The sequence below is a fragment of the Coenobita brevimanus genome, chromosome 20, assembly GCF_032717465.1.
Source record: "Coenobita brevimanus isolate Jiangsu-jjx chromosome 20, ASM3271746v2, whole genome shotgun sequence".
NCBI classification, from domain to species: Eukaryota; Metazoa; Arthropoda; class Malacostraca; order Decapoda; family Coenobitidae; genus Coenobita; species Coenobita brevimanus.
This window is the reverse complement of record NC_136973.1, coordinates 24,264,537-24,290,481: the sequence shown is the minus strand read 5'-3', so window position 1 is coordinate 24,290,481 and position 25,945 is coordinate 24,264,537. Positions and strand designations below refer to the sequence as shown.

Here is a 25,945-nt window from a genome sequence, read left to right as displayed (position 1 = left end):
GAAAAGGATATTAACCATTTCCAAAAATAAATCGGTAGGGAAGAGGTGTTAGGGAGCTTCCTTACCAGACCAGAAGCAGGGTCCTAGTAATCACCAGCTGGCTATCCCTTCAGGCAATGGATGTCTTGTTTATTTTCTTATTGCCAGAGTTATTTTTTCTTTTTTCCTGTTTGAGAGACACTCGTGTGTATGGCAGTGGAGGGGCAGAGGCGATATCTAATTTCTTCATTCCAAATTCCCATAAAACCGGCAGGAAATAGTAAGAATAAAGCCTAATCAACGCCACGTTAATTAGGTCAGGTCAATGAAGTGGTCAGAGTTGGCTTGAAATATAATGAGTTATTAGTGGTCATTAGCGAGAGACGCAACATTTATAATAGGTAATTATAACAGTGATTCATTTACGCATATTAATTAGTTGTGTGTGTGTGTGTGTGTGTGTGTGTGTGTGTGTGTGTGTGTGTGTGTGTGCTGTAAAGGAAAACCACACACTGGAGAACGGGGGAAATACCTAATAAAACTATAAAACAATAACATCAGAGAGAGAGAGAGAGAGAGAGAGAGAGAGAGAGAGAGAGAGAGAGAGAGATCCTCACCTATGGGCCCATTCTCCTGCACCTCCCCATAGATGGTGGTGTTGGGGAAGACAGGGGGATTATCGTTGACATCCTTCACCACCACAGTCACCACCATCTCCGCCACATGCACCTGCCCCCTCCTCATCTCCTCCAGCAGTCTCTCCAGCGTCTCCTGCCTCCTCTTGATCTCCTCTTCCCTCCTCTTGGCCTCCTCTTTCCTCTTCCTGGCCTCCTCCTTCGTGCGCTTACCATCCTGTCTGTCCTTCTCGTCCTCGTTCCTATCCTCTTTTGTGTTTAGGGGAAGATTGGTTAGGGCTGGACACCCGCCTCCTTCCACTGAGAATCTTCTGACATAGACGCGTTCTTCTTCAAGCAAATTCACGTACGACTGGCCACGTGAGAGACGGTTCACGTAGGGGTCGTCACGTGCCATGCTGTTTATTTTTTGGCTGCCACGTGTTCTATTACTTATATTTTTGCTGTTACGTGGTCCGTTGTTTATGTTTTCGCTTACACGTGGTCTGTAGTTCATGTTTTGGCGGCCACGTGGTCTGCTGTTTATATTATGACTGTCACGTGGTCTATTGTTTATATTTTCGCTGTCACGTGGTCCGTAATTTATGTTCAGGCTGTCACGTGGCCTGTTGTTTATGTCTGGGCTGTCACGTGGTCTCTTGTTTATGTCTGGGCTGTCACGTGGTCTCTTGTTTATATTTTGTTGGTCACGTGCTGGCTGGTGTACTTCACGTTTCGCTATGGTGTTACCTGATACGGTTTTTTCAGCTCTATCTGTCAGTTCACTTGATTCTTCTTTTACTTTACCTTTTGGTTTACTTCCTTCCTTGTCTTTCAGCTTCACCAATTTCTCTTTGCCAGCTGTTTTATCAGATTTTCCTCCTTGCGTCATTCCTTCTCGCTCTGATCTTTCTGCCTCGTTTAGTTTTCCTTCTATTACTTCTTCTCTTTTCCTGTCCCTTTTCTTTACTCCGGGTTTAACTTTCACCAATTCTGCTCTAATGTCTTGCACTTTTTCTTTTTCTTCTCCTGCTCCTCCTCGTCCAACCTCTTTCAATTTCCTTCCTCCACTTCCTCCTCTCTCAAAATACAACGCTCCCCCAAACGTCGGCTTCACGTCTAATATCCTCCATGTTTGTTTACCTTCGTTCACTGTCGGGGAACGCCAACCCGAACTCAATCTCTCGCTTGTTTTGACTTCTAAATCCACTGGACATGGTGAGGTATAATCCTGCTCGCTTGTTTTGATCCCTAAATTCAGTTGTCTAAGTTTGGATTGGGTTAATCTCATTTTCTTGCCAACGAACAAAAGTTTGCGTTTGAAGCCAACTGACTGACGGGCCTTGCGAGTCGGTAAGTGTTGTCTGGTTTTAGTCCATGCTTTACCCAGGCTGATGTGCAGGCGAGGTGAGTGTGGGTGGGATGGGTGGGATGGACGGGTGTGGGGATTTGGGTGGGGCAGATGTGGAGGACTTGGTGGGTGACCTTGGTTTGAGTATGTATCTGTTTGAGGAAGATTCGAGTGGTTTTCTGTGTGCAGGGTGTGTGGGTGGCTGTCTGACTGTCTGGATGGATGGAGTGGGTGTGGATCAGAGTTGGCGAGGGCAGTTTCATGGTTCCTTCTCTCCTCTTCCCCAAACCAACTCCGGCTTGTATAAGTTTTGGGTTTCAAGTGTCCATCTGTGAGAGGCTGTATGACCACATCTCTCTGCCTCCCTTCCACCGACTTACCATTGGGGGCTTCACGTCTTCTCTCTGAGGCAGCCTCCCCTTTAAGACGTTGATTCTTGTCTCGTAACTTCTTCCTCTCGGACGCTTTTCTGTTTCTCGCCGTAAATTCTCCCCTCGTTCTTAGCATTCGCCATTGGCTTAAACTCTTGCCTTCACTTTTATCGTGCCGGGGATATTTTCTGCGGTTGATGCCTCCCTCTCCTTCTCTCGTTCCTGCTTCCTCATGAATCGCCCTCTCTTCTTGTGCTTCTCCTCCGGCTTTAATTTTTGAGATTCCTTGAGCTCCCTCTGCAGTCGACCTCCCCTCCTTCCCTCCTCCCTTCCCTGTGTTCCTTATCAAAGCGGAGGAGGAGGAGGAAAAAGAAGAGGCAGAAACTGGACCAAGAAAGTTCGGCCTTTTTACTGAGCTCTGATCAAACGTCTGGGATAGATATTGGTCTTTCTGTTTGTGGTCTTCCCCAGCCGGAGTGTTGCCTTCCTCTACCCTCTGGGGTTTCACGGACAAAGTCAATCGGTCTCCGGGGTTCTGGGGGAGGCGTTTGAACCCCCCTGACCCCGTCTCTAAAGCCTTGATCGTTTGGTCGAGATCTTCTGCATGTTGATTGGGATTATCGGCCCGGAAGTACCAGCCCATCACAGGCGCTTCGGGATTTGCAAGTTCTCTATCAGCAGTCGTTTCGGGGTCAGAATTATGCATGTGGCTGTGAACAGAGATGGACGATTTAGGAGACGGATTAAGAGACTGGAAATTCTGATCAGGCATCTCGCTGGGTTTACTCTCACTGACACTCTGGCATTTTATCACCTTCCTACTCGGACAGGGGGCTGGATGTTCAGACCCTCCTGGATTCACAGTCTGATTGGAGCTCTGAGGACTGGCTTGCCTGGGAGTGCCATTCTCGGGACATGATTGGCTTTGATTGTGTGTTTGATTGGTGGCAAGGGATCCGGGGTGACTGGGAGTCCGACAAGGCAGGGACATGGGTGACTTGGTTTCCTGGGCGTGCCTGTGTTTGGGCGGGGTGGTGATGGGTCGGGGTGGGTTGGAATTATGGAAGTGGGCGGCTCGATGTGGGGTGGAGACGGGAATTTGGGTGTAGGAGATTTCGGGTGGGGATTTACCTGAATCTTGAGAATAAGCAGCATCAGACATTTGGACGTAGGCGATATTAGGAGGGTCCTGGGCCTGGAGAAGACTGGCTAGGGGGGAAAATCTGGTATTGGAATCGGAATCTTGGGCGTGATCCAGACGTGGTGGAGGAACGAAGCCAGAATCACCCACGTACTCCATATTAGATTCATTGTTAGCCCATCCATGATTCACACCCGACTCCGAATCATCGAAGGTGTATGGAGGGTCTTGGGCGTGGCTTGGGCGTGCTGTGGCGGGGTTTGGGCGTGTTGGGGTGTGGGTTGGGGGTGTTTGGGGTACGCGTGGGCGGCGGTTGGCCCTGGTTGCGGCTGCGGCAAGGGAGGGGGACACTCGCTGGCCGTCCCTCACCTGCACCTTCACCTTCCACACACTGCGGCCAGAGGGGGGGTCACGGTCCACTGCCTGAAAACACAACAAACACAACAACTGTAACAAATGCAGCGGTGTAGCGAGGAGGGAGGGATGGGGTGTAATTGACTATGCTACCACCACTACCACCCCACACACACACACACACACACACACAAACACACACACACACACACACACACACACATACACACACACACACACACACACACACACACACACACACACACACACACACACACACACACACACACACACACACACACACACACACACACACACACACACACACACACACACACACACTTCTAAATACAAAAAGGTATCCATCAAAGTCTATTTTATTGAGGTTTTACGATATTTGTTTGGCTCTGTTATCTTGCTTTTGTTTTTTCTCGGAGGGAACAATTTTGCGCGCTCCTGGCCTTTGGTTCCTTCTTTCTTGCATTAAAAAACTGCATGTAGTGTTTGGGTAGGATTGCTAAAGCTGTATATGAAGTTGCAAAGAAATCTGCTATACTCCTTTTGCTCTAACTTGGCCTAAAATTGAAACCTCCCCATCTTGAATGCAGGTTAATGCTAGAGTATGATGCTAGTCACGAAGAAGTGCTATGGATGTAAAGCCGTAGCATTATCTTTGTCACTAAGATAGGGGTAAGAAGCTGGTAAGGACGAAAATCTGGGCCAAGTTAGAGTAAAAACGGCCTTGCAACTAAATTAGGGTTCGGTGGAATGTGAAGATTGAAAAAGCAGTTGAAGAAAGAAGAAGGATGTGATTAGAGTTGATGCAAGAAACAGGTGATGAAAGGAGGCAAGAGTTTATTGACAGTATGAAATGTGTATAGAAAATAAAAAAAAGAGACAAAAAAATGGAGTAAAGATAAAATGATGGCTTAAGATGAAAGACGAATTATAACAAAATCTATGAAACTATTTTGGAAAGAGGTAATAAATCTTAGGAGTGAGTGTGGGAGAAAGTGTAGTAATGTGAGGGATGGCAGTGAGAGAATACTAACATAAGAAAAGAAATAAGGAATGAATAGAAAATGTTATGATAAACTGATGAAAAGAGAGTAAAGCACTGATAAGAGTGACTGGACTGAGTGGTGCATCATCATCATCATCACTACTATCACCACCACCACCACCACCTCCACCACCACCATCATCATCATCATCATCATCATCATCATCACCATCACCACCACCACCACCGTCATCATCATCATCATTACCACCATCATCATCATCATCATCATCATCATCATCATCATCATCATCACCATCATCATCATCCAGACCTTTCCCACACCAAGACTGAGTGAGGTGGAGTCCAAAGAACCAGAAAAACTTGACAGAATGAGATGGTAACCAGAGTTTGGCCAAGGGAGTACGTACCGAGAAGAAATGTGATGTTTGTGACGTGATGTGGATGGACGTGAAGAATAAGGTGGAGAGCAGAGCCTTAACATCACTCCTCTTCTCTCCTCTTCTTTTTTACCTCTTTCTTCCCTCTTCTTCCCTTCCTCTTTTTCCTTCAATACTTCCTTTCCCCTTTCTCATGCCCTTCTCTTCCCCTTCACCTCCCTTCCTCAGCCTCTCTCGTTTTCCCTCTCTTCCTCCTCTCTCTTCCATCATTCGTCTTTCCTCCATAACCCCCTTCTTCCCTCCCCCCCAACTCCACCTTCCGTTTCCTCCTCTTTTTATTTCTTCCCCTCATTCTCCAGTCCCCCTTCTTCCTCTCCCCCGTCATTCATCATCCTCTCTTCGTTCCCCTCACTCAGCTTTTCTATGGTGCATGATGGTCCTTCTCACTATTTCCTGCCGACTTTGGCTGTAGGGTTAGGTGGGTGGGAGGGGAGCCTTCCTACTTTTCTTTCCTTGTCCTTAGCTGATAGAAAAATTTAATCAGTTATTGCCTTCCCTATACCATACAGCCATGGAAGAATCAAACTGTCTATTACTGATTGCTTTCCTTTGTACTCCTTTGTATTCATTCCTTAATCTCTCTCTCTCTTCCCCTCTCTCCCCTGCTTCTTTCCTTCCTCGTCTTATCCTCACTCCTCCCTTCTTCCCTTTCTCCTCCTCCTCTTTCTTTCGTCTCCCTCTCCCCCTTAATTCCTTTCCCTCTCACTTCCCCTCCCCCTCCTCTTCCTCCCCGTCCCTTGCACTTCTTTCCCTCTCATTTCCCTCTCCTCCTCCTTCTCCCTCTTCCCCGCCATTCTTCTTCCTCTCATTTTCCTCCTCCTCCTCATTTTACCTTTTCCATCTCCCCTTCATTCCTCTCCCCCTCTTTTCCCTGTCTCCCTTCCTTCATTCCCCTCCCCCTCTTTTCCCTGTCTCCCTTCCTTCTTCCTCTCCTCCTCTTTTCCCTGTCTCCCTTCCTTCTTCCTCTCCCCCTCTTTTCCCTGTCTCCCTTCCTTCTTCCTCTCCCCCTCTTTTCCCTGTCTCCCTTCCTTCTTCCTCTCCCTCTTTTCCCTGTCTCCCTTCCTTCTTCCTCTCCCTCTTTTCCCTGTCTCCCTTCCTTCTTCCTCTCTCCCTCCTCCCTCTCCCTCCTACCCTTCCTCCACCCATAAATTGAGCTAATTGTGTATTCATGGTGGTGGATGGACTTAGTATTGGCTAGTCGACCCACGCCCTCATCCCTTGGTCCTCAGTTCCTAGCCTTTCCTTCCCATTATTTTTACAGTTTTTCTTCATCCTTTTCCTCCAAAATTTTCCGGTTTTTCCCTTCTGTATCAAAATTTTCCCCATTTTTTTTTTTTCTGTTCTTCAGCCCATGGATTTGTCTCTTCATTTTTTAATTCAAATTTTATTGTCTAATTTTTCGATAATTCCCCCCACCAGAATTTGCCCTGTTTCTGATTTTCATCCATCCATCCATCATCCAATCCTAAGTTGTTCCATGAGGTACGTAGAAGCCCGGGGCTAGGCATGTTGGTCCTGACATTTAAGATGAGATTTGCTTGACTATTATCCTTCTCACATATTTCCTTTTAGCTTTATTTATTTTTCTTCATATCATCTATCTTTTGTTTCTTATGGCCTTCTGTTTCTCTCCTCTTACTGTTCTCTACTTTTGTTATTTGTTCTCTCGCATTTATTCTCCTGTTCTTTACTTCTGTTTCCTCTTTTCTCCTCTTCCTGCCTCTCCCCCTCTCTTTTACTACTCATATTGGCTTTATATTAACATCACTCCTCCATTTGCTTTATCTACTTCGTATATGTCTTCTTTTTCGTTTCTTCCTTTTCATCTTCTCCTCTTCCTCTTATCGTTCTCTGTTCTTCCTTCTCCTCTCCCTTCTACCACCTGTTTCTCCTTTTCCTTCTTCACTTTCATCTCTCTCTCTCTCTCTCTCTCTCTCTCACCAACCCATCCCTTCATCTCAATCTTGGTCTCCCCCTCCCCCTCTTCCCCTTCACCTCACTCACACTCCTAGCCAGTCTCTCATTCTCCATCCTCTCCACATGACCCAACCATCTCAAAATTCTTCTCTCAAAGCTCTCACTCACACCCACATCACTAACACAACGCTCCTTTACGTCTCCATTTGTCTGTCTGTTCTCCATGTAAATCGAAATGTTCTTTGCTTGTAAATTGTAAACAACTGGGATAGAAGGGAACTGCTTTGATATTCCTTATAAACATATATGGCAATTAACGTCATTCATTTTATTATTTCAGTGAACGTAATTGATCGTAATGTGAGTGATTTGGGAAAAAATCTGATTGTGAATGCATCTGATTGTGAATGTGACTGACTGGAAATGTAAGTAATTTGAGCTGTTAATGATGAGATGGAGGGATGGAGTGGAGAGGTATATGAGAGAGGGGTTGGGCTGGGAGCAGGGCAGTGAAATGGCGGGGGAGAGGTCGACATGGAGACGATTTGTTTGTGGCCACCCCTTACGGGATTAAGACGTCTGACAAGAGATAGATAGAAAATATAAATAACTGTGAATCTCAGTGATTGGGCATATAAATGACAGGGACTGGAAGAGATTCTAAATGACGCTGACTGGAAATATCTATCTTTTGCCAGACGCCTTAATACCGTAAGGGGGGCCACAAACAAATCGCCTCCATGTCGTCCTGTCCCCCTGGAAATATGTATGTAATAAATGTCTCTAATTTTACACATAGCTCAATGGATTTAGTTGTGAATATTAGTGAACTGGGAATAGTGTATGAGAGAGAGAGAGAGAGAGAGAGAGAGAGAGAGAGAGAGAGAGAGAGAGAGAGAGAGAGAGAGAGAGAGAATATGCATGTACGCAGCGTATACATTTACGTTTTGTGTTTGTGTGTGTGCATGCGTAAAGTCTTGTGTGCGTGTGTGTGTGTGTGTGTGTGTGTGTGTGTGTGTGTGTGTGTGTGTGTGTGTGTGTGTGTGTGTGTGTGTAAATTTAATCTTCTGTATTTACTTATTTATGTAAACGCATCATGTAAATCTGCGACCAATAAACTATTCATCTATCTATCTATCTGTGTGTGTGTGTGTGTGTGTGTGTGTGTGTGTGTGTGTGTGTGTGTGTGTGTGTGTGTGTGTGTGTGTGTGTGTGTGTGTGTGTGTGTGTGTGTTCTTACTTAATTGTTCTTACCTAATTGTATCTTTACAGGAATGAGTCAAGCTCGTACTGTCCCGTGTCTTAAACCATATTTATCGTACATATCCTTAAATTTGTGAATTGTTTTGGCACATAATTCATTTGGTAGTGCATTACACTGATCAATTGCTCTATTTGGGAAACTGAATTTCCTTACGTCTTTATCACCTCTCTTTTTATGCAGATTTTTGCAGTGTCCTCTTGCTGATGCATCCCCATAGGTTAAGTAATCATTTATGTCTACTTTCTCCTTCCCTGATATGCATTTATATAGCATAATCATGTCACCATTTTTCCTTCTCTCCTGCAGTGTTGGTAGATTCAGTTTTTTTTTTTTTAGTCTTTCTTCGTAGCTTAGATCCCTTAAGCTTGGTATCCATCTTGTAGCGGCCCTTTGAACTTTTTCAATCTTGTTTATGTGATTTTTGAGATGAGGACTCCAGACTACTGATGCATACTCCAGGGTTGGTCTGATGAATGATGTTATCTTTCTTAGCATGTCTTCATTTATGTACGTGAATGCTATTCTCATATTTGCAAGCAGTGTATACATGTTCCGTACCTTCTCACTGATGTGGTCAGCCGGAGATAGTCTGTTATTGATAATCACAACTTGGTCCTTCTCTCTTTCTGATGTGTGTAGGGTTTTATTTCCTAATGTATAATCCCAATCAGGTCTTTTCCACTTTTACCAAACTTGATTACATGACACTTGTCCACATTGAATTCCATTTGCCATGTATTACTCCATTCATGAAGTTTATTTAATTCTTCTTGTAGCTCTTTTCAAGAGTCTGTGTTAGTAATTCTCCTTTGTATTATTGCATCATCTGCAAACATATTTAGATAGCTTTTATTTCCAGTGTTACTGTCTATATCATTTATATACACTAAAAACATGATTGGTGCCAGCACTGAGCCCTGTGGTACTCCACTAGTCACTTCTTTCCATGATGAGTAATTTCCCCTTAGTACTGTTCTCATTTCTCTTTTTATGTGAAAATCTTGCATCCAACAATACAGTTTGCCTCGAATTCCTCCTTGATGGTACAGTTTCCATAAAAGTGTTTGGTGTGGTACTGTGTCAAATGCTTTCTTGAAATCTAAATAGATACTGTCTACCCATCCTTCTCTTTCCTGTAATGTGTCTGTTACTCTGTCATAGTAGCTCAACAGATTAGTAACATGATTTTCCTTTTCTGAAACCAAACTGTCTTTCTGTTATCATACTGTGTTCTTCTAGGTGATTTACCCAAGCTTTTCTTATAATCTTTTCTAATACCTTGCTTACAACACTGGTTAGTGATACTGGTCGGTAGCTGAGTGGATTTTGTCTAGTCCCATTCTTGAACAAGGGAACAATGTTTGCTTTCTATCAAATATCAGGTAGTTTACTTGTCTCAAGGATTTCTTGAAAATTAAAAATAATGGTTTACTTAACTCCTTTGCACATTCACGTAGCACCCAACGTGAAATTTCATCAGGACTATTTGCCTTTCCTTTGTCTAATTTACTTAACTCCTCCTGTATTACTTTTTCTGATATTTGTATATCTGGTAGTATGTGTGGGCATGCATGTTCCACATCATCCCTCTCAAAAATTTTTCTTCTGTAAAAACTGATTGGAAATTCTTATTTAGTGCTTCACAAATATCCTTCTCTTGTATATAGGTGATTCCCTCCTCTGTAATGGATTGTATTTTATCTTTTACTTTGGTTTTGCTTCTGATGTAGCTGTAAAATAGCTTTGGCTGATCACTGCTTTTATTTATGATATCCTCCTCAAACTGTTTTTGGGCTTCCCTCCTTATTCATGTATAGTCGTTTCTTGCCTGTTTATAGTTGTTATATGCCCTTTCACTATTGTGTCTTCTGTATCTATTCCACAACAAATATCTTTTTTCTTTTGATTTTTTACATTCTGTATTGAACCATTTCTTTACTTTCTTTTCTGCTTCTTTGTGCTGTGGGATGTACTTCTGGACTCCTATTTCATAAAGTTCATAGAATTTTTTATATATAGCATTCAAACCTTGTCCTTTAAGCTTCTTTTCCCAATCAATTTCTAAGAAGTACTTCTTTAGGTCATGATAGTTTCCCTTTTTATAGTTTAGGCTCTTTTTGTAACTTTCAATGCTGTTAACTATGTCATAAGCAATCCTGAAGTTGCAATTTAGTACTGCATGGTCGCTTTTGCCGAATGGAGGGTGATATATTAAGTTGTCGTCAATATCATTTTCTTGCCTAGTAAATATTAGATCTAGTACTGAGAGTATATCGAGTCCTCTTTTTCCGGTGCTTTCCCTTACATGTTGCGTTAGGAAAAACTCCTGCACGAGATCCAGGAGCTTTTGGTCCCAACAGCTTTCTTGGCTAATTATATCTAGAGTTTTCCAATTTATATTTGTATTAAAATCTCCAGTTAGTATAATTCTTTCCGATTTCTCTTCCAATCTATGTAGTAATGCTCTTAAACTCTGAATTGTACTCTCTGCCAGGTCCTCATATTCGCCTCTTTCCCATGTGTTTGATCTGGGTGGCATGTACAAATTGGCTACAATTACTTTCCCTTCAGATGTACTGATCTCTACTGCAATCAGTTCTACTTGTGAGGGTATATCTAGTTCTATTTCTTTGACTTTTAGCTTTTCTTAGTTAATACTATAATTCCACCTCCTTTTTTTAAGTTCGTATCTCTTCTCCATATATTATATTCCTCTAAGTTTAGGATGTCATTTGATATCCTTGGTGTTAATTTTGTTTCAGTTAGGCATGTTATATGTGGTTCATTTTCTCTGATATAATCATTCATCTCTAATAATTTAGATACCATTCCATCCACATTTGAGTACATCAACTTAATCATCTTGTTTATATATTTGTCATGACTTGGTTCTACTACCTTCCTCCTTTTTATTCCCTCCTGTTTATGTACCACTTTCGTACCTGCAATCCAATTACTTTGTTAAAAACAAATGTATTCTTCTCCTCCTCTGATCTTCCCTCATTTTTTGTTTTTGCTTCCTCCCTCTTCTCTTGCAGTAATTCCAGTTCCTCTTGTGTTAGCCATCTTTTTATCCATACATTTTTGAACTCCTCTTTTTCCATAAGATTCTTTGCATTTTTTAGTATCTCCTCCACAGTGTTTACACTCTGGAAGGTTACCTTTAGAGGGTCTTGACTTGTTTCTCTCGTATTTCCCTAACCTTTTGTGTTCCTCTATGTCTTTACTACAGATTTCCTCTGATACCTCTTGCAATATGCTCATTACATTTGCCATCTCCTTTTTGTCTCTTGAGATCTTGTTTCTTACTTCTTCCTCTTCTATACCAGTGATTACTATAGATTTGTTGATATCTACTGAATCTCTGACTAACTTTGGATTGTTCTGGATTATTCTTTTCACTTCCTTTATAATGCTTTTTTCTTCCACCCTTGTTTCTAAGTCTTTCTTTACTTTCACCATCTCAGCATATGTGGTTTCCACATCATTGTTATACCTTTGCACAGCTTCATTCACCTGTGTTATCTTCTCCTCGATATCACTGCTCTGATCTATCAGACTGCTTACTTGCCTAATTGTCTCTGTATCATTTTTGAACTCTTCCACAATACTCTCGTGGTTGACTACTGTACTTGCCATTTCACTATTTTTTCTCCTAAGTGAACCCACTTCTACTGTCAGCTCATTTATGATTGTGTCTTTCTTGTTGACTTCCTTTCCTAATTTTTCTATTTCTTCCTTTTGGAAGTGCATCTGTTTCTTAATTTCATCAATCTCATTCTGAAAAACCATCTCTAGTCTGTGTACTCGTTCCACCAGTTTATTGTGAGTCTCCATTTCAACCAGTTCTTGGTAGAAATCATCATCCTGCTTTCTACCTTTATCCCTTTTCTTTTCCAAATTTGCTTTACTAAAGTATGTGGCCATTATGCAGTACTAAAAGCACTACTTCCATTCCCTGGTACAGTCGTAGACTAAACAAACGATCATCTGATTTAGCGCATTCTTGCGCTACTTTGTTTTCTTTACTGTTTGAATAAGTCTTACTTAAAACTTCTTTTTTTTTTTTTTAATATTAGTACACCATTTAGTCTAACATGGTACAGAGCTTGACTCATATAAATATACTAATTTAGGTAATGCCACTGGCCAAGTTGGCCAGGTATGGAGTGGTGGCGACGTGCGTCTGCTCCCCGCGGTGCCTCGTGTGTGTGTGTGTGTGTGTGTGTGTGTGTGTGTGTGTGTGTGTGTGCCTTACCCTGAGCTGCATCAGATCACCCGTATGTGGGTTGATGGAGAAGAAGGCCTGATCAGAGGGCAGGTCGTCCACACCATTCCCACCTATACTGTACACCAAGCCATTCCTGTCCACCTCATCAGGGTCCCTGGCCTTCACCTGTAGATAGATAGATAGATAGATACAGATAGACAGAAGACCTGATAGGACGGCAGGTCGTCCACACCATTCCCACCTATACTGTACACCAAGCCATTCCCGTCCACCTCATCAGGGTCCCTGGCCTTCACCTGTAGATAGATAGATAGATAGATAGGTAGATAGATAGATATAGAGAGAGACAGAGAGAAAGAGAGAGAGAGAGAGAAGGGGGGCGCCTGTAGGAATATCTGAATTAGCATCTACTTTATATGGAAAAGATATATATGTTAATTTGCATTCTCTGTCTGACTCTCTCCCTGCCTCCTTCCCCGCTGCTGAAGGTCGTATCCGCTCTCACCCATCAGTTTTTACACAATTTGAGTGAATTTGAGTGATTATTCCGTGTACAGATAGTGCATCTGTGTTAACAAGTGTCTTGGAAGTATTATTCCAGTGAAAGGTGTGAAAGTCCAGAGTATGCTAGAGTTTTACTGTGTTTTAGGTGTGAAAAGCTCTGGTTGTGTGTTTGTTTATCCACGTTTGGCAGCAAGTAGGGTGGGAGGTTATTGTTCTCGTGGAAGCGAACAGTATTACCCTGTGTAAATTTAGAGCTACGACTGGCTGAGTATTAACTGTATGTTGTTTCCCCAGTAAGAACAGTTTATGCCCAGTATAACCATTCGGAACTGGGTGGAACTTTGTTTTGTTTTGATTTCTTTGTTCGAACTGATGTACTGTAGGCTGAGTGGAATTTTGGAATGTTTTGACTTGTCTTTGTTCGAACTGAGCCTTATTTTGGAGTGATACAGCAGTTCAGTGTAATTGCTGTGGTATGAACAGTAGTGTGGGAACGATTTTTGTGACTAGATTTAAGCAGTTTGTGGCAATCATCTGTGACTGTGGTTGGCACCGTTGTGTTGGTAGATGTAAGCAACTGCAGTTTGGTACAGTATACTTGGTGTATTTAGTGTTAAGCATTCCCCTGTGCACAGTGTTGTGAGTGAGTACTATTCCCTTAGTTTTTTTTTTTTTTTTCCCACCAGTGAAAACAGTTTATATCCCATGTTTACAGTTATCCTTACAGGTAAGATATAATTGTATTTTCATATGTTGTAACTTTTCAGGTGATAACAAACTTGTTTGTGTATTGTAAGACTGTTGTGACATCACTGTTGTTGTATTTCAGTTTGTATAATTTTAGTTCTTCATTCCAGGTAACGGTTAGCTTTCCATTCTTTGTAACAGGTATATTAGCATACTAACCATTAAGGCAGCCATTCCTCTACAGTTCTAAACAGCAACAAGACCCCCACCAGCAAAACCTGTAACCATTGCATAAATTGTCACTGTTCTAGCAGGTTTTGTATATGTAACTTATTCTTGTTCCAATATCTCTTCCAGGTACTAATTAGTATTATCGGATTCTTTTTCTCTGATAAATCTTCGCAGTAACCTTGGATTTCAGAATGCCACGGAACATTATTTGCGTAACCTGCTCCGGTAGTTTCACTGAATCCTTCTATATGGACCGCACCTTTGTTTGCAGGATGTGCAAACTACCTCAGAGTCTGGAAGACAAGCCGACCGAGGCTACAAACAAAATTAACAGTCTAACCCGAAAAGTTGATGTGCTGTGGGTATTCATTGCGAGTAATGTAGGACACGTTGCAGAGGATAATGTCATTGCTCGGCCAACTGCAGTCCAAGCTGACCATCCTCCTCCCGCTGTAGTTACTTTTCCCCCACTGTACAGAATGAGTTCCTGCCAGTGCGAAATGATGCAAGGCTTGCAAGGAAAAGGAGCATCATTCCACTAGCCAAATAAAACAAGTTTCACATTCTTGCAGAAGTAGAGGAAGAGCCCCGTGAGGCACGGGTGTCGGGTTGTGGGGGACTCCATCATCCGTGGTCAGTTGCTTGAATTTTGCATTTTTGTATCCAAGGGGCAGGAGTAGATGACATAATGGAGACTGTGGACCACATTTTTGAGAATGCGGAAAATGACAGCCTAGTTATCATTCATACAGGTACAAATGATGTCGTACGGACCCGATCAGAGGAGCTGATAGAGAAGTACAGGAGGAGGATTCGACGCTACAAGGAGAAAACTAACAACATCTTAATTTCACTCCCAAGGATTGGTACAGGGAATACCTTCTTCAGTAAAGCATTTAGTATAAATAATAAGGTCAGGTCATTTTGCCTGCAGGAAGGAGTTAAGTTCATTGACACATGGAACCAGTTTTAAGAGCAGCATAAACTATTTGCGAATAATGGAATACACTTGAATGCCATTGGTTCTGCCCATCTCGGTCGTTTGCTTAGTGATGCAGTAATTTTTTTCTGAAGAAAAAAACAGCATCAAGGGAGGGAAATGAAGATGTCATACAATCTGATGAACCAGTAAGTAATGGAAGCTCCCCACTTCATAAAGGAAAATGCATTAAAGCTCTTCTTGTAAATGCACATAGTCTACGAAATATATTTCCTGATTTAGAGGCTCTTTTCTTTACTGTAAATTATGACATATTTGGTATAACAGAATCGTGGCTAAATACTGAGCAAAGAGATTTTCTAGCAGAGTTTAATTTACCAGGCTATCACATTTTCAGTAGTGAAAGGAAGAATCGAGCAGGGGGCAGTGTGTTGTTATATATTAAATCAGGATTCCATCCAGTCGTAATTACCAAGCCATGTATTGAAAATATTGACACTATGTATATTCAGCTTAGAAATGAATCCTATCATAAAATCACACTTGGGTTAATTTATCATCCACTCGGTCAGCCACACAACATCGATAAAGAAATCTACAATCAATCTGCCAAAATATCTTGTATGCAAAGCATTGTGGTAATTGGTGATTTTAATTTACCAGTTCCAAATTGGGGAGAAGCGCTATCCACACACACGGGGTTTGGCCTATACGCAAACTTGCGGGAAAGTTCATTGTATCAGTTTGTAAATTATACGACACGTGGAGCTAACATCCTAGATTCTGCCTTACCCACATCAGAGAACGTAATTAATAATGTTATTGTAGGAGAAGACTTAAGTACAAGTGATCATCGCACAGTTACATTTAACATTAAAATCAGTGAAGACAATGGACAGTTGCGAGAAAGTGCCTGACTTTAAGAGCGCAAATTTTAAGAAAAAACTAAAGTCAATTGTAGGTGCAAGTAACTGGCATCCTATTGACAAAACTTGAGATATCAATGATGCATGGAATTATTTTACAGAAACTTTCAACAGTGCTGTCAGGTTATGTATTCCAATGCACAACAGAAGACCTGCCAAAAATTCTAAACTCAAATGGTGGAACTCTGATATTAAAAATTGTCTGGAAGCAAAAAAATCTTGCATATAGAAATTATAATACCGCAAAGGGTCAAAGTGATAAATATAAATATGATGCCCTTCAACAAAAAGCCAAAAAATTAATTAAATGCAGTAAGAAAAACCTTGAGGCACATATTGCAAGTATCAGTAAATCAAATCCGAAAGAATTTTTCAGTTACATAAGGAGCAAAAAGGTACTAACTCCGACAATCAGTCCCTTAATGACAGATAATGGAGAGCACACTGATGATGAAACTATGATGGCGAAAATTCTTAATACTTTCTTCTTGTCAGTATTTACAACAGAAAATATACAAACGATTCCTACTGTTTCCCCCATTCCTATAGAAGAGGACAACATAATCACTAACATTACAGTTACTGATCGCGATGTACTACATGCAATTAGCAAACTAAAAGAGAATAAAACACTGGGACCGGACAAAATATCTCCACACGTTTTGATGGAACTACAGAACTAAATATCAAAGCCTTTATCTGAACTTTTTAACTTATCACTTAAGAGCAGTAAGGTGCCACATGAATGGAAACTTGCTAACATAACCCCAATATTCAAAAAAGGCAACAGAGCACAGCCAGAAAACTACCGCCCAATTAGTTTAACATAGGTGATTCGCAAACTGCTTGAAACTATTATCACAGACACGTTTGTGAAACATTTAGAATCACACAATCTCATCAAAGATTCGCAACATGGTTTTTGTAATAACTGCTCTTGCCTCACGAATCTGCTGGACTTTTTCAATGATATACTGAGCATGTGTGATGATATTAAATCTGTTGTTGTTGTTTACCCTGATTTTCTAAAGGCATTTGACAAAGTTCCACACAAAAAGACTCCTTCAGAAACTATAGGCACATGGTTTCAGCAGCAGTGTTCTCGGGTGGGTAGAAGACTGGCTCACCGGACAAAAGCAAAGAGTTGTAATAAATGGAAAAGAGTCATAAACGTTACAAGTGGAGTGCCGCAGGGTTCAGTGTTCGGTCCTATTCTATTCTTGATATATATAAATGATACTGATGAAGGATTATGTTGTAAAATTTCAAAATTTGCTGATGATACTAATATAGGTAACAGAGGAGATACAGCACTGCAAAAGCAGACAGTTTAGAGAGATCTTGATCGACTGTTTAACTGGGCCCAAGTCTGCCAAATGGATTTTAATATTAATGCAAAGTGCTAAACACTGGCAGTAAATATGTAAGAGCTAGTTATAGCATGGATAATGTCCAACTTGATAGGGTAAACCATGAAGAAGACTTAGGAATTATAATAACAAACGATCTGAAACAAAGCAAACAATGTACAGAAGCTGTGAAAAAGCCAGTGAAGTGATTGGATTCATAGGTAGAGCATCTGAATATAAATCCAATAATATCATCCTCACTTTGTATAATTCCTTAGTATGCCCGCACTTGGAGTATTGCATTCAGTTTTGGTCACCATATAATAAAAGGGATATGGAAAAGCTTGAAAGAGTGCAGCAACGGATGACAAAGATGATACCTAGATTGAGAAATAAACCATATGAGAAAGGTTTAGAAGCCCTGAATCTATTTACCCTAACTAAAAGGAGGTTACGAGGAAATCTAATTCAAGTATTCAAAATAGTCAAAGGACACGATAAAATGGCTGTTGATAAATACTTCACAGTTGATCACTCGAATTACACTAGAGGCAATGGACATAATATAATTGGCAAAAGATTCCAGTCGCATGAAGCTAAGCATTTCTTCTTTAATAAAGTTGTAAGTACATGGAATAAATTGCCTTCCAATGTAGTAAATTCTAATACAGTACTGACCTTTAAAGGTCACCTGGATAAGTATTTGTCGTCTAACCCCCAGCTTAATATGTTTACTCCTGAATAAAACACTTGTGTATGTATATTTTTTTATTTCACTTTAATTTTTTTAGAGCCTGGATCAATTTATTAAATGCAAATACAGTATATGCATAGACTAGGATATGCACAAATAGCCCTGAGTTAACGGTCACTACTCATACTTTCGACCTGTGATGGGCTGTGGCTCACTGAGGGTTCCTGTTAAGTGACCACCATCGGGATTTTTTTCATGTACCAGGGGTCACTGCTTCATGAGATAACTTGTGTGCTTGTCCTGTGTGGGAAAGTTCCTAGTTTCAGTGGAATGAACGGAGCTGGGGCCTGACTGACTGCTGCCTACCTTTATAGCACCAGGCAAGGCTGCCACACCACCTCTGAACATCCACACTGTGCAATTTCCACGCTGTGTCTGCAGACGCCCTGTTAACTCAACGTATCCGTACATAGTATCATGCGTTATTAATTTATTCGATTACTCATTTTACCCTACTACTTTCTCTTTCAGGTTATTCCTAATGGTAGCTTATAGATAAAGTATTATTGAATCTAGCTTTTCCTTTTCAGTCTTTCCTATGAAATTTCCATGTCAGTTTTTCCATGCTGCATGGTAGTTTTCCTCACTTTTTCTTACCAGTTTTAACTGGAGGGTTTGGAGGTGGAGGGAGCCTTCTTGCTTTACTATCCTTATCCTTCAGCATGTAGAGTTAGATCTCGTAGTCATAGTCTACTCTGCAATAAACACCCTCGAAAGGACCATAAAGTCTGTTGCTGTTTGCTTTCCTTTGTACTCCTTTGTACTCTCTCTCTCTCTCTCTCTCTCTGCACAAAAGTCATCTGCGAGAGCTTAAAGGAAGTTGCATTCTCTCTCTCTCTCTCTCTCTCACACACACACACACACACACACAGGCAGGTGTTGAGGTGATATAAACAGATGGAAGATGTGGCCAATTGCCTGCATAAGACTAATGAGGCTTCCACTAATGACTCACAGGACCAGCACCTCTTAATTAGCCTCCTACTGGCTCGTAATTACCCTCAGTTTGTAAATAATGACTGACGAATTATTACCATCATTACCCTTCTTTTGGCTGTGTGTGTGTGTGTGTGTGTGTGTGTTTGTGTGTGTGTGTGTGTGCTTTGTTACTGATCTAGAGGCAATAAAGAGAAAGATAGATTTTTTTCTTTTTTCTTTTCGCCTGCAGTCATTGCTACCTTCATTTCTAAAATGCGTGACTTACAACGTAGTGCCCCCGAGAAGGAAACAGGTGAGGAATACCATAGTGCCCCCGACAACGAGGCGAGTGGTATACAGCCCTGTGTCCCCGGGAACTTACCGACACCCCCACCCGGACCCCACGGAGTAGCCACCACCAGACGACGGGATACAGTGCAACAACGACATATGTCAGCCCTGGCCGTGCGCCCCTATGTCACTCAGCCGTCGCGCCATCACCATCGCAGGAGAAGGACACTACCTTCAGGGAGTGGGATTGCTGAATCAGCTAGGGGTGGAGTTGCTCTCATAACTCCAGACAGCGCCCCTCAGCAGACGGCCTACTGCCGCTCCCGCCCTCGCCAGACGGCCTACTGCCGCTCCGAAGGTGTACAGAGGTGTGCTGACTCCCCCACTCAGGCCACGGCCAACTGCCGGGCCCTGGCACCTGATAGTTGTGCCCCTGGGCAGCCACAGCCAATTGCCGGGCCCCACGGACAAAAGGAGGCATTGAGTGAGTCATCGCCCCAGCAGGAGACAAGAGCCCGGACCTCCCGTACCAGAGCATCCCAGCCAGGCCTCACAGCCTCCCCTGGCCTCCACTCCCTACGCCTGGCTCTGGAGAAGACTCACCTGACGGACCCCAGTGTAGGCCAGTGCCGCAGTCCTTCCCTGTCGGCGCCCCTAGACTCTGGGGACCGCAGTCCTCAGCCTCTCCACACCCTCCCCAGGACGCCCGGGGGTGATCTCCCTACGCCCCCAAGACGGCGTAAGACTCCCACCTCCGGCCGAGACCTGAACCAGAGGTTTCTGGAGCTGTTCGGCCCCAGTCCTGAGGGCCACACCCCTGAGCCCAGCCCGGAGACTGCGGGCCCCTTCGCCACCTGTAGCCCTGGACGCGAGAGGACGCCCCTACGAGTTGTCCCGTGCCCTCTCGGCACGCCTCCCCTTGGCGGTGTCCCCACCCCGGCAGAATTGACGCCGGCGTGTTTCTCCCCCGCCCCCCATGATGAGTGACTCATGATAAGTGTGGTGATGCCCCAGAAATAGTGAAAGTGATTTAGATTAAGCGTGACTTTGCCCGAACCTAGTGTAACAAAACACAGTGACTTAATATGGTGAATATCGGGGCAAGTAAGATCACAGTGAAGAAGTAAAGGACGAGTGTATAAACCAAGATCTGATGAATCAGACTCACGAGTGACGCCCTTCGTAGGGAACTAGTAAGACTGTGCCTCCTGAAAATTCCTCTGTAATAATACACTCCTAATACCTTCGGCTCTAAGGAAATAATAGAGAAAGTGTTAATAATATTCCTCCACTTGTATTACCCGTGAATTCTCTATGTCACTTCCCCTTCCCAATATTTAGTGTGGGCGCGAACAAGAAATAGAATCAATTGCCAAAGCCCCTTTGCTATCGAAAAATATTTAATTCAAATTACTAATACTTGCCCATCCCCAGTATTACCATAACTTTATTCTGACCCGCAGCAAATCACTCCCCTCGCCCCCCTCCCCCCTCTGTGAGACTCATTCCCCGCGCCACGCGGGCGCCCATATTCACTGTACACTTAATACACTAGACTTGATTGTGCTGGCATCAGTATCAGTTAAGCCAGTATCCTGCGAGATACTAATATCCTAGATAAGGTTTTATTTCTTTGCTACATATTGTGTTGTAATATCTGCTGTTTTTGTCCTGTGTCTGATTGTGGTAATATACGTGTAAAGGTTATTGCCTGGAGTTTTTGTGTCCTGCCTCTCTTTATTGCACTAAGCTCCGGTCTCGAAAGAGGACCCCGCTACACGTTAGGTGTTATAGGAACGAGAAGTCGAGCCTATTTCACCCAGCATTACAATTTCCATTATATCAACTAAATCAATCTGACTTCTGAAAATGAACTGAATGGTACTCGTAAACAAACAAGGCATCCTCTCTCTCTCTCTCTCTCTCTCTCTCTCTCTCTCTCTCTTCAGCCTCTTCTCCTTCAGTCTTTTTCTTCTCCTCTTTCTACCCTTTTAAAATCTCTCTTCAGCCTCTTCTCCTTCAGTCTTTTTCTTCTCCTCTTTCTACCCTTTTAAAAAATATTTTCAGATATAAAGTTGGTCATTTTCCTTCCTGCTTCCTCTCTACTCCTTCTCTTCCACCTCCACGGTCATATCTCTTCCTTCCTCGTTCTGTCTCTCTGTTTAAAGTGGAAAAAGAGATAATGTGAGAGGAGAAGAGAAGAAGTGGCAAGAGAAAGGGAAGGAGCAGGAGGACGAGAAGGAGGAGGACAAGGAGTAAGGGGAGGGAGTGCAGAGAGAGGACACATAAAGGAGAGGAAAGAGTGAGAATGAGAGAGAGCAGGAAGTGGGGAACCATTACAGAGTCAATATACAAGGACACAGGCACACTCACAAACACATACACGCAAGCAAATACGCAGATACACACACACACACACACACACACACACATACAGTTAGAAATAGACACTCACGCAAACACACACACACTCACACACAAATATACATACAGACACTCACGCAAACACACACACACACACACTCACACACAAATATACATACAGTTAGAAATAGACACTCACGCAAACACACACACAAACACAATACACACACACATCATCAGCTCTCGGGACTAGCTCCTAACCGTCCGCCTTTGCTGAACTTTTTCGGTATTTCAGTAACACAGGGAATAGGCTAGCGTGCTCTCCAAGTTCCTCAAATTGTCAACACCAAACTACATGAACCTTACACACTACACTTCTTTAAACAAATATTAGATCTCAGCATCAAGCCTCGGAGTCCCCAGGGGAGGGGGGGGGGACATAAAGCCCCCATCATCCGCCTCTCTTCCGGTGACGACAAAGCGAGATGCCTGGAACGACTGTCTGACTTCAATTCTGCAACATTCACGGTCTTTCCTCCAACTTTCTCTAAGCTTAACACCACCTCTCCTTCTAAACCTCACCTTCTCATCCTCAAAGAGACTCAGCTGTCTGAGGTGACTGATAACAAACCTTTCTCTGTATCCTAATTTCTCTATACTCATTTCAGAGCCAAAGGTGTCTGTTGTGTATATGTACAAAACAACTTACATGCTCTCGTGTTCTGAACTTGAATCTTCTGAGTTGTCTACTCCCAGGATTCGGCTTTCCTATCATTCTCTGACAAAACATATCTGTGCTGTTTACTTATCCCCTAATTCTACGGGCTATGAAAAATACTTTGACCATCTTAATTCTAAGATGGAACACATCCTGTCAATTTATTCAAACTTTGAAATCTCCATTCTAGGAGATTTCAATGTTTACCACCACCTTTGGTTCTCCACTCCTTTCATTGATCCACCTGGTGAACAAACCTACATCTTTTCTATCCTTAATGACCTAGAGCAGCTTGTACAGCACCCTACCCGTATCCCTGACCGCCATGGGGAGAGCTCCAACATACCTGGCCTCTTCCTTACAGCTAATCCTTTTGTTTACACTGACTTTTCTCTCTGTTGGGCTCCTCCAATTGAAACCTTATCACCTTAACATGTCCTATCGCTCCAGTAAGGTTTGTGGACCCTCCCAATAATCGGTGACTGTGGCACTTTGGTGCTGCTGATTGGGAGGCCCTCAGGCAGTACTTCTTTGATTTTCTCAGGAATGATCAGTGCTTCCATGGCCGAGAGCCAACTGAGTGTGCCTTTTGCATTACGGTGATTATCCTCTCAGGCGTGGAAACACACATTCCTTTCTCTTATTCTGTGACGAATGCAAAAAAAAAAAATAATAATAATAATCATGCTTGTTCTATTGCTATCCACAACAAGGAGAAGGCCTACAAAAGGTACCGGAGCCGACCCACCCCTGAATCTCATCTCTTTTATGTTTCTGCCCAGAATCATGCGAAGTGTATTCTTGACTGTTAAAAATAATTTCATCCGTACTAAGTGCTCTGAGCTCCGCTACTCAAACTCTTCCTGTTCCTTCTGGCACCTTGCCAAAAACATTTTCTAACAACTTTACCTCATCATCCTTCCCTCCTCTTCTCCACTCTGATGGCTCTGTAGCTATTTTTTCTACTAATAAAGCAGAACTCCTCGCTCAGACTCTCTCGTCCAATTCCACCTTAGATGATTCCGGTGCTGTTACTCCATCACTTCCCCCCTCTGACTTCCTCACGGCTGACGTTAAATTTCTTCAGCTGATGTATTTTCTGCCATCACTGGCCTCAGTATTAACAAGGCATATGGGCCTGATGGAGTCCCTCCTGTTTTTCCTCAGGAACTGATCTTCTGTGCTTACACCCTGCCTAGGGAAACACTTTCACCTTTGTCTGTCATCTTGTACCTTTCTTTTTTCCATGAAGTTTGCTCTTATTCAGCCAGTCCCAAAGAAGTGCAACCAATCCTAGTCCTGGAACCATCGCCCATGTGCATTAACGTCCTGTATTTCAATTGAGTCTACTCTTAACAAAAATTATTTAGAGCACTTTTCCCATCACAAACTTCTTTCTGATCATCAGTACGGGTTCCGTCAGGGACGCTCCACTGGCGATCTTCTCACCTACCTTTCAGACTCTTGGTTATCCTCCTTTCGGGATTTTGGCGAAAGCTTTGCCACTGCACTTGACATCTGAAAGTCTTTCGTTCGAGTGTGGCATAAATCTTTAATTTCCAAATTGCCCTATTGCGGTTTCTATCCTTCTATCTGTGCTTTCATCTCTAGCTTCTTTCTGGTCGTTCTGTAGCTGCTGTTGTAGACAACATCCGTTCTCAGACAGTGAAAGTGGTGTTCCTCAGGGCTCTGTCCTATCACCAACTCTCTTCCATATATATCAATGACCGTCTCACCTGTACATCTAACCCTGTCCACTCATATCCTGATGACTCCACGCTTCACCTTTCCATTCGCTTCTCACAGCATCCATCTCAGCAATTACTTCAACAAAAAAGGGATGAGGTTATCGTACACCTAATGTCTGATGCCCTAGTGTGGGGTACAACTCTCATGTGTGGGGAGGCTCTCCACATACAGCTCTTCTCATGAAGGTAGAGTCAAAGGCTTGTCGCCAGATTAACCCTCCTCCTCTTACTGGCTACCTTCAACCTTTGTCTCTTTGCTGCACTGTTGCATCTTCATCTCTTTTCTATCGCTACTTCAATGGTCACTGCTCCTCTGAACTGTCTGCTTGCATCCCTCCACCTCTATGACTGGCGCGTAGCACCCGTCTAGCAACTAACTCTCATCCCATTTCTGTCCATTTCTCTAATGCAAGAGTTAACCGTCACTCACAGTTCAAGTATGCAAAAAGTCAACTCTGGAACTGTCTTCTTCTATTTGTATTTCCTACTGCCTATGATCCCCAGTCTTTTAGACGCAGTGGGTCCAGGCATCTCGAAATGGACGGATCTTGAATTTGACTCTCTGTTATCTTGTTTTTTCTTTTTCTTAGAGAAAACAATTTGCGTGCTTCTGGCCTTTGGTTCCATCTTCCTGGTATAAAAGAACACACACACACACACACACACACATACACACAGAAATCAGCCACATTCCTTCTCCACTCATGCGCCTTTGCAGACATAAAAATAACCCGTTTTCTTTCTGACACAGGTAACTCTAAAACGTACCTGAATATTAATGGGAAAACTTTGAAACCAGCGGAAATGTAAAATGTATTAGTAGTGCCTCTTGTAGCAATATTTATGCCTTTGTGACTAGTAATCTGGTGTATGGATTGTTTCTGTTATTCATTTGTTTTTCCTTCCTCTGTTCTGTTATTTAAAAAAAATCTAAGTGCTTTTGGTATGTTCGTAACCCCTCATCCGACGCGATTTATTTTGCTTATTATTCCTACAGTTCCTCTTATTCTGTTTATACCGTTTTATAAATTCTAACAAAGTTTGCACTAGTAACGTACACGAGGCTACTCAGGTGCACTAGATAGAATAAATCGGTTACGAAGGGGTGTTCAAAAAGCAACGAAGGTAATGAGTAATCCACATCGCAACGAAGGCAACTAGTAATTCTGGCTTATGTCCTGTATTCCTGTCGGTTAAGGACGCTCCCTAATACCTTTTCCCCAGCGATTTAGTTTCATATTTCACCTTACTGCTCCACTGCATGTTTTTTTTTTTTTTTCTAAACGCCAACCTGAGAGGCAAAAATAAGACACGAAGGATCATTAACGAGCTGTATGCAGAAATAAACCGGTAAGGAAAGGGTGCTAGGTATGTGACGGAAGTAGGGGTCTGTGCCTAAATACATGACTACTCACGACACCCTTACAGGAAAATCTGCTAATCTGTGTGTAGGATTAGATGTGGATTTGTGTTATGGAGGAAGGGAGACAAATACTTAACAATACGACACAAGGAAAGGGATAAAATGTGGCTGTGAAGCATGGAGTGTGAATTCCATTGACTACCCTTGCCTCAAACACTGACGTTGGTGGTGGTGGTGGTGGTGGTGTTGAGGGTTGGTAGTGGTGATGGGGGGTGATGGTGGTGGTGGTGGTGGTGAGGGCTGGTGGTGGTGATGGTGGTGGTGGTAGTAGTGGTGGTGGTGGTGAGGGTTGGTGGAGGTGGTGGTGGGGGTTGGTGAGAGCTGCTGGTGGTGGTGGTGATGGGGGTTGGCGGTGGTGGTGAGGGTTGATGGTGGTAGTTGGTGGGGCTGTGGTAGTGGTGAGGGC

At 42.9% G+C, this 25,945-nt stretch overlaps 1 protein-coding gene across 1 annotated transcript in view; it reads right to left on the bottom strand.

The window, feature by feature from the left end:
• Positions 1–25,945, bottom strand: part of LOC145391942 (uncharacterized) — a 204,183-nt gene that overhangs the window by 81,233 nt on the left and 97,005 nt on the right. The window contains exons 5-6 of the mRNA XM_080266431.1: positions 12,714–12,851; positions 597–3,879 (exon numbers count right to left, since the gene is read on the bottom strand). Of these exons, the coding sequence (XP_080122557.1) occupies positions 597–3,879; positions 12,714–12,851 (3,421 nt within the window). The remainder of the gene's footprint in view (positions 1–596; positions 3,880–12,713; positions 12,852–25,945) is intronic.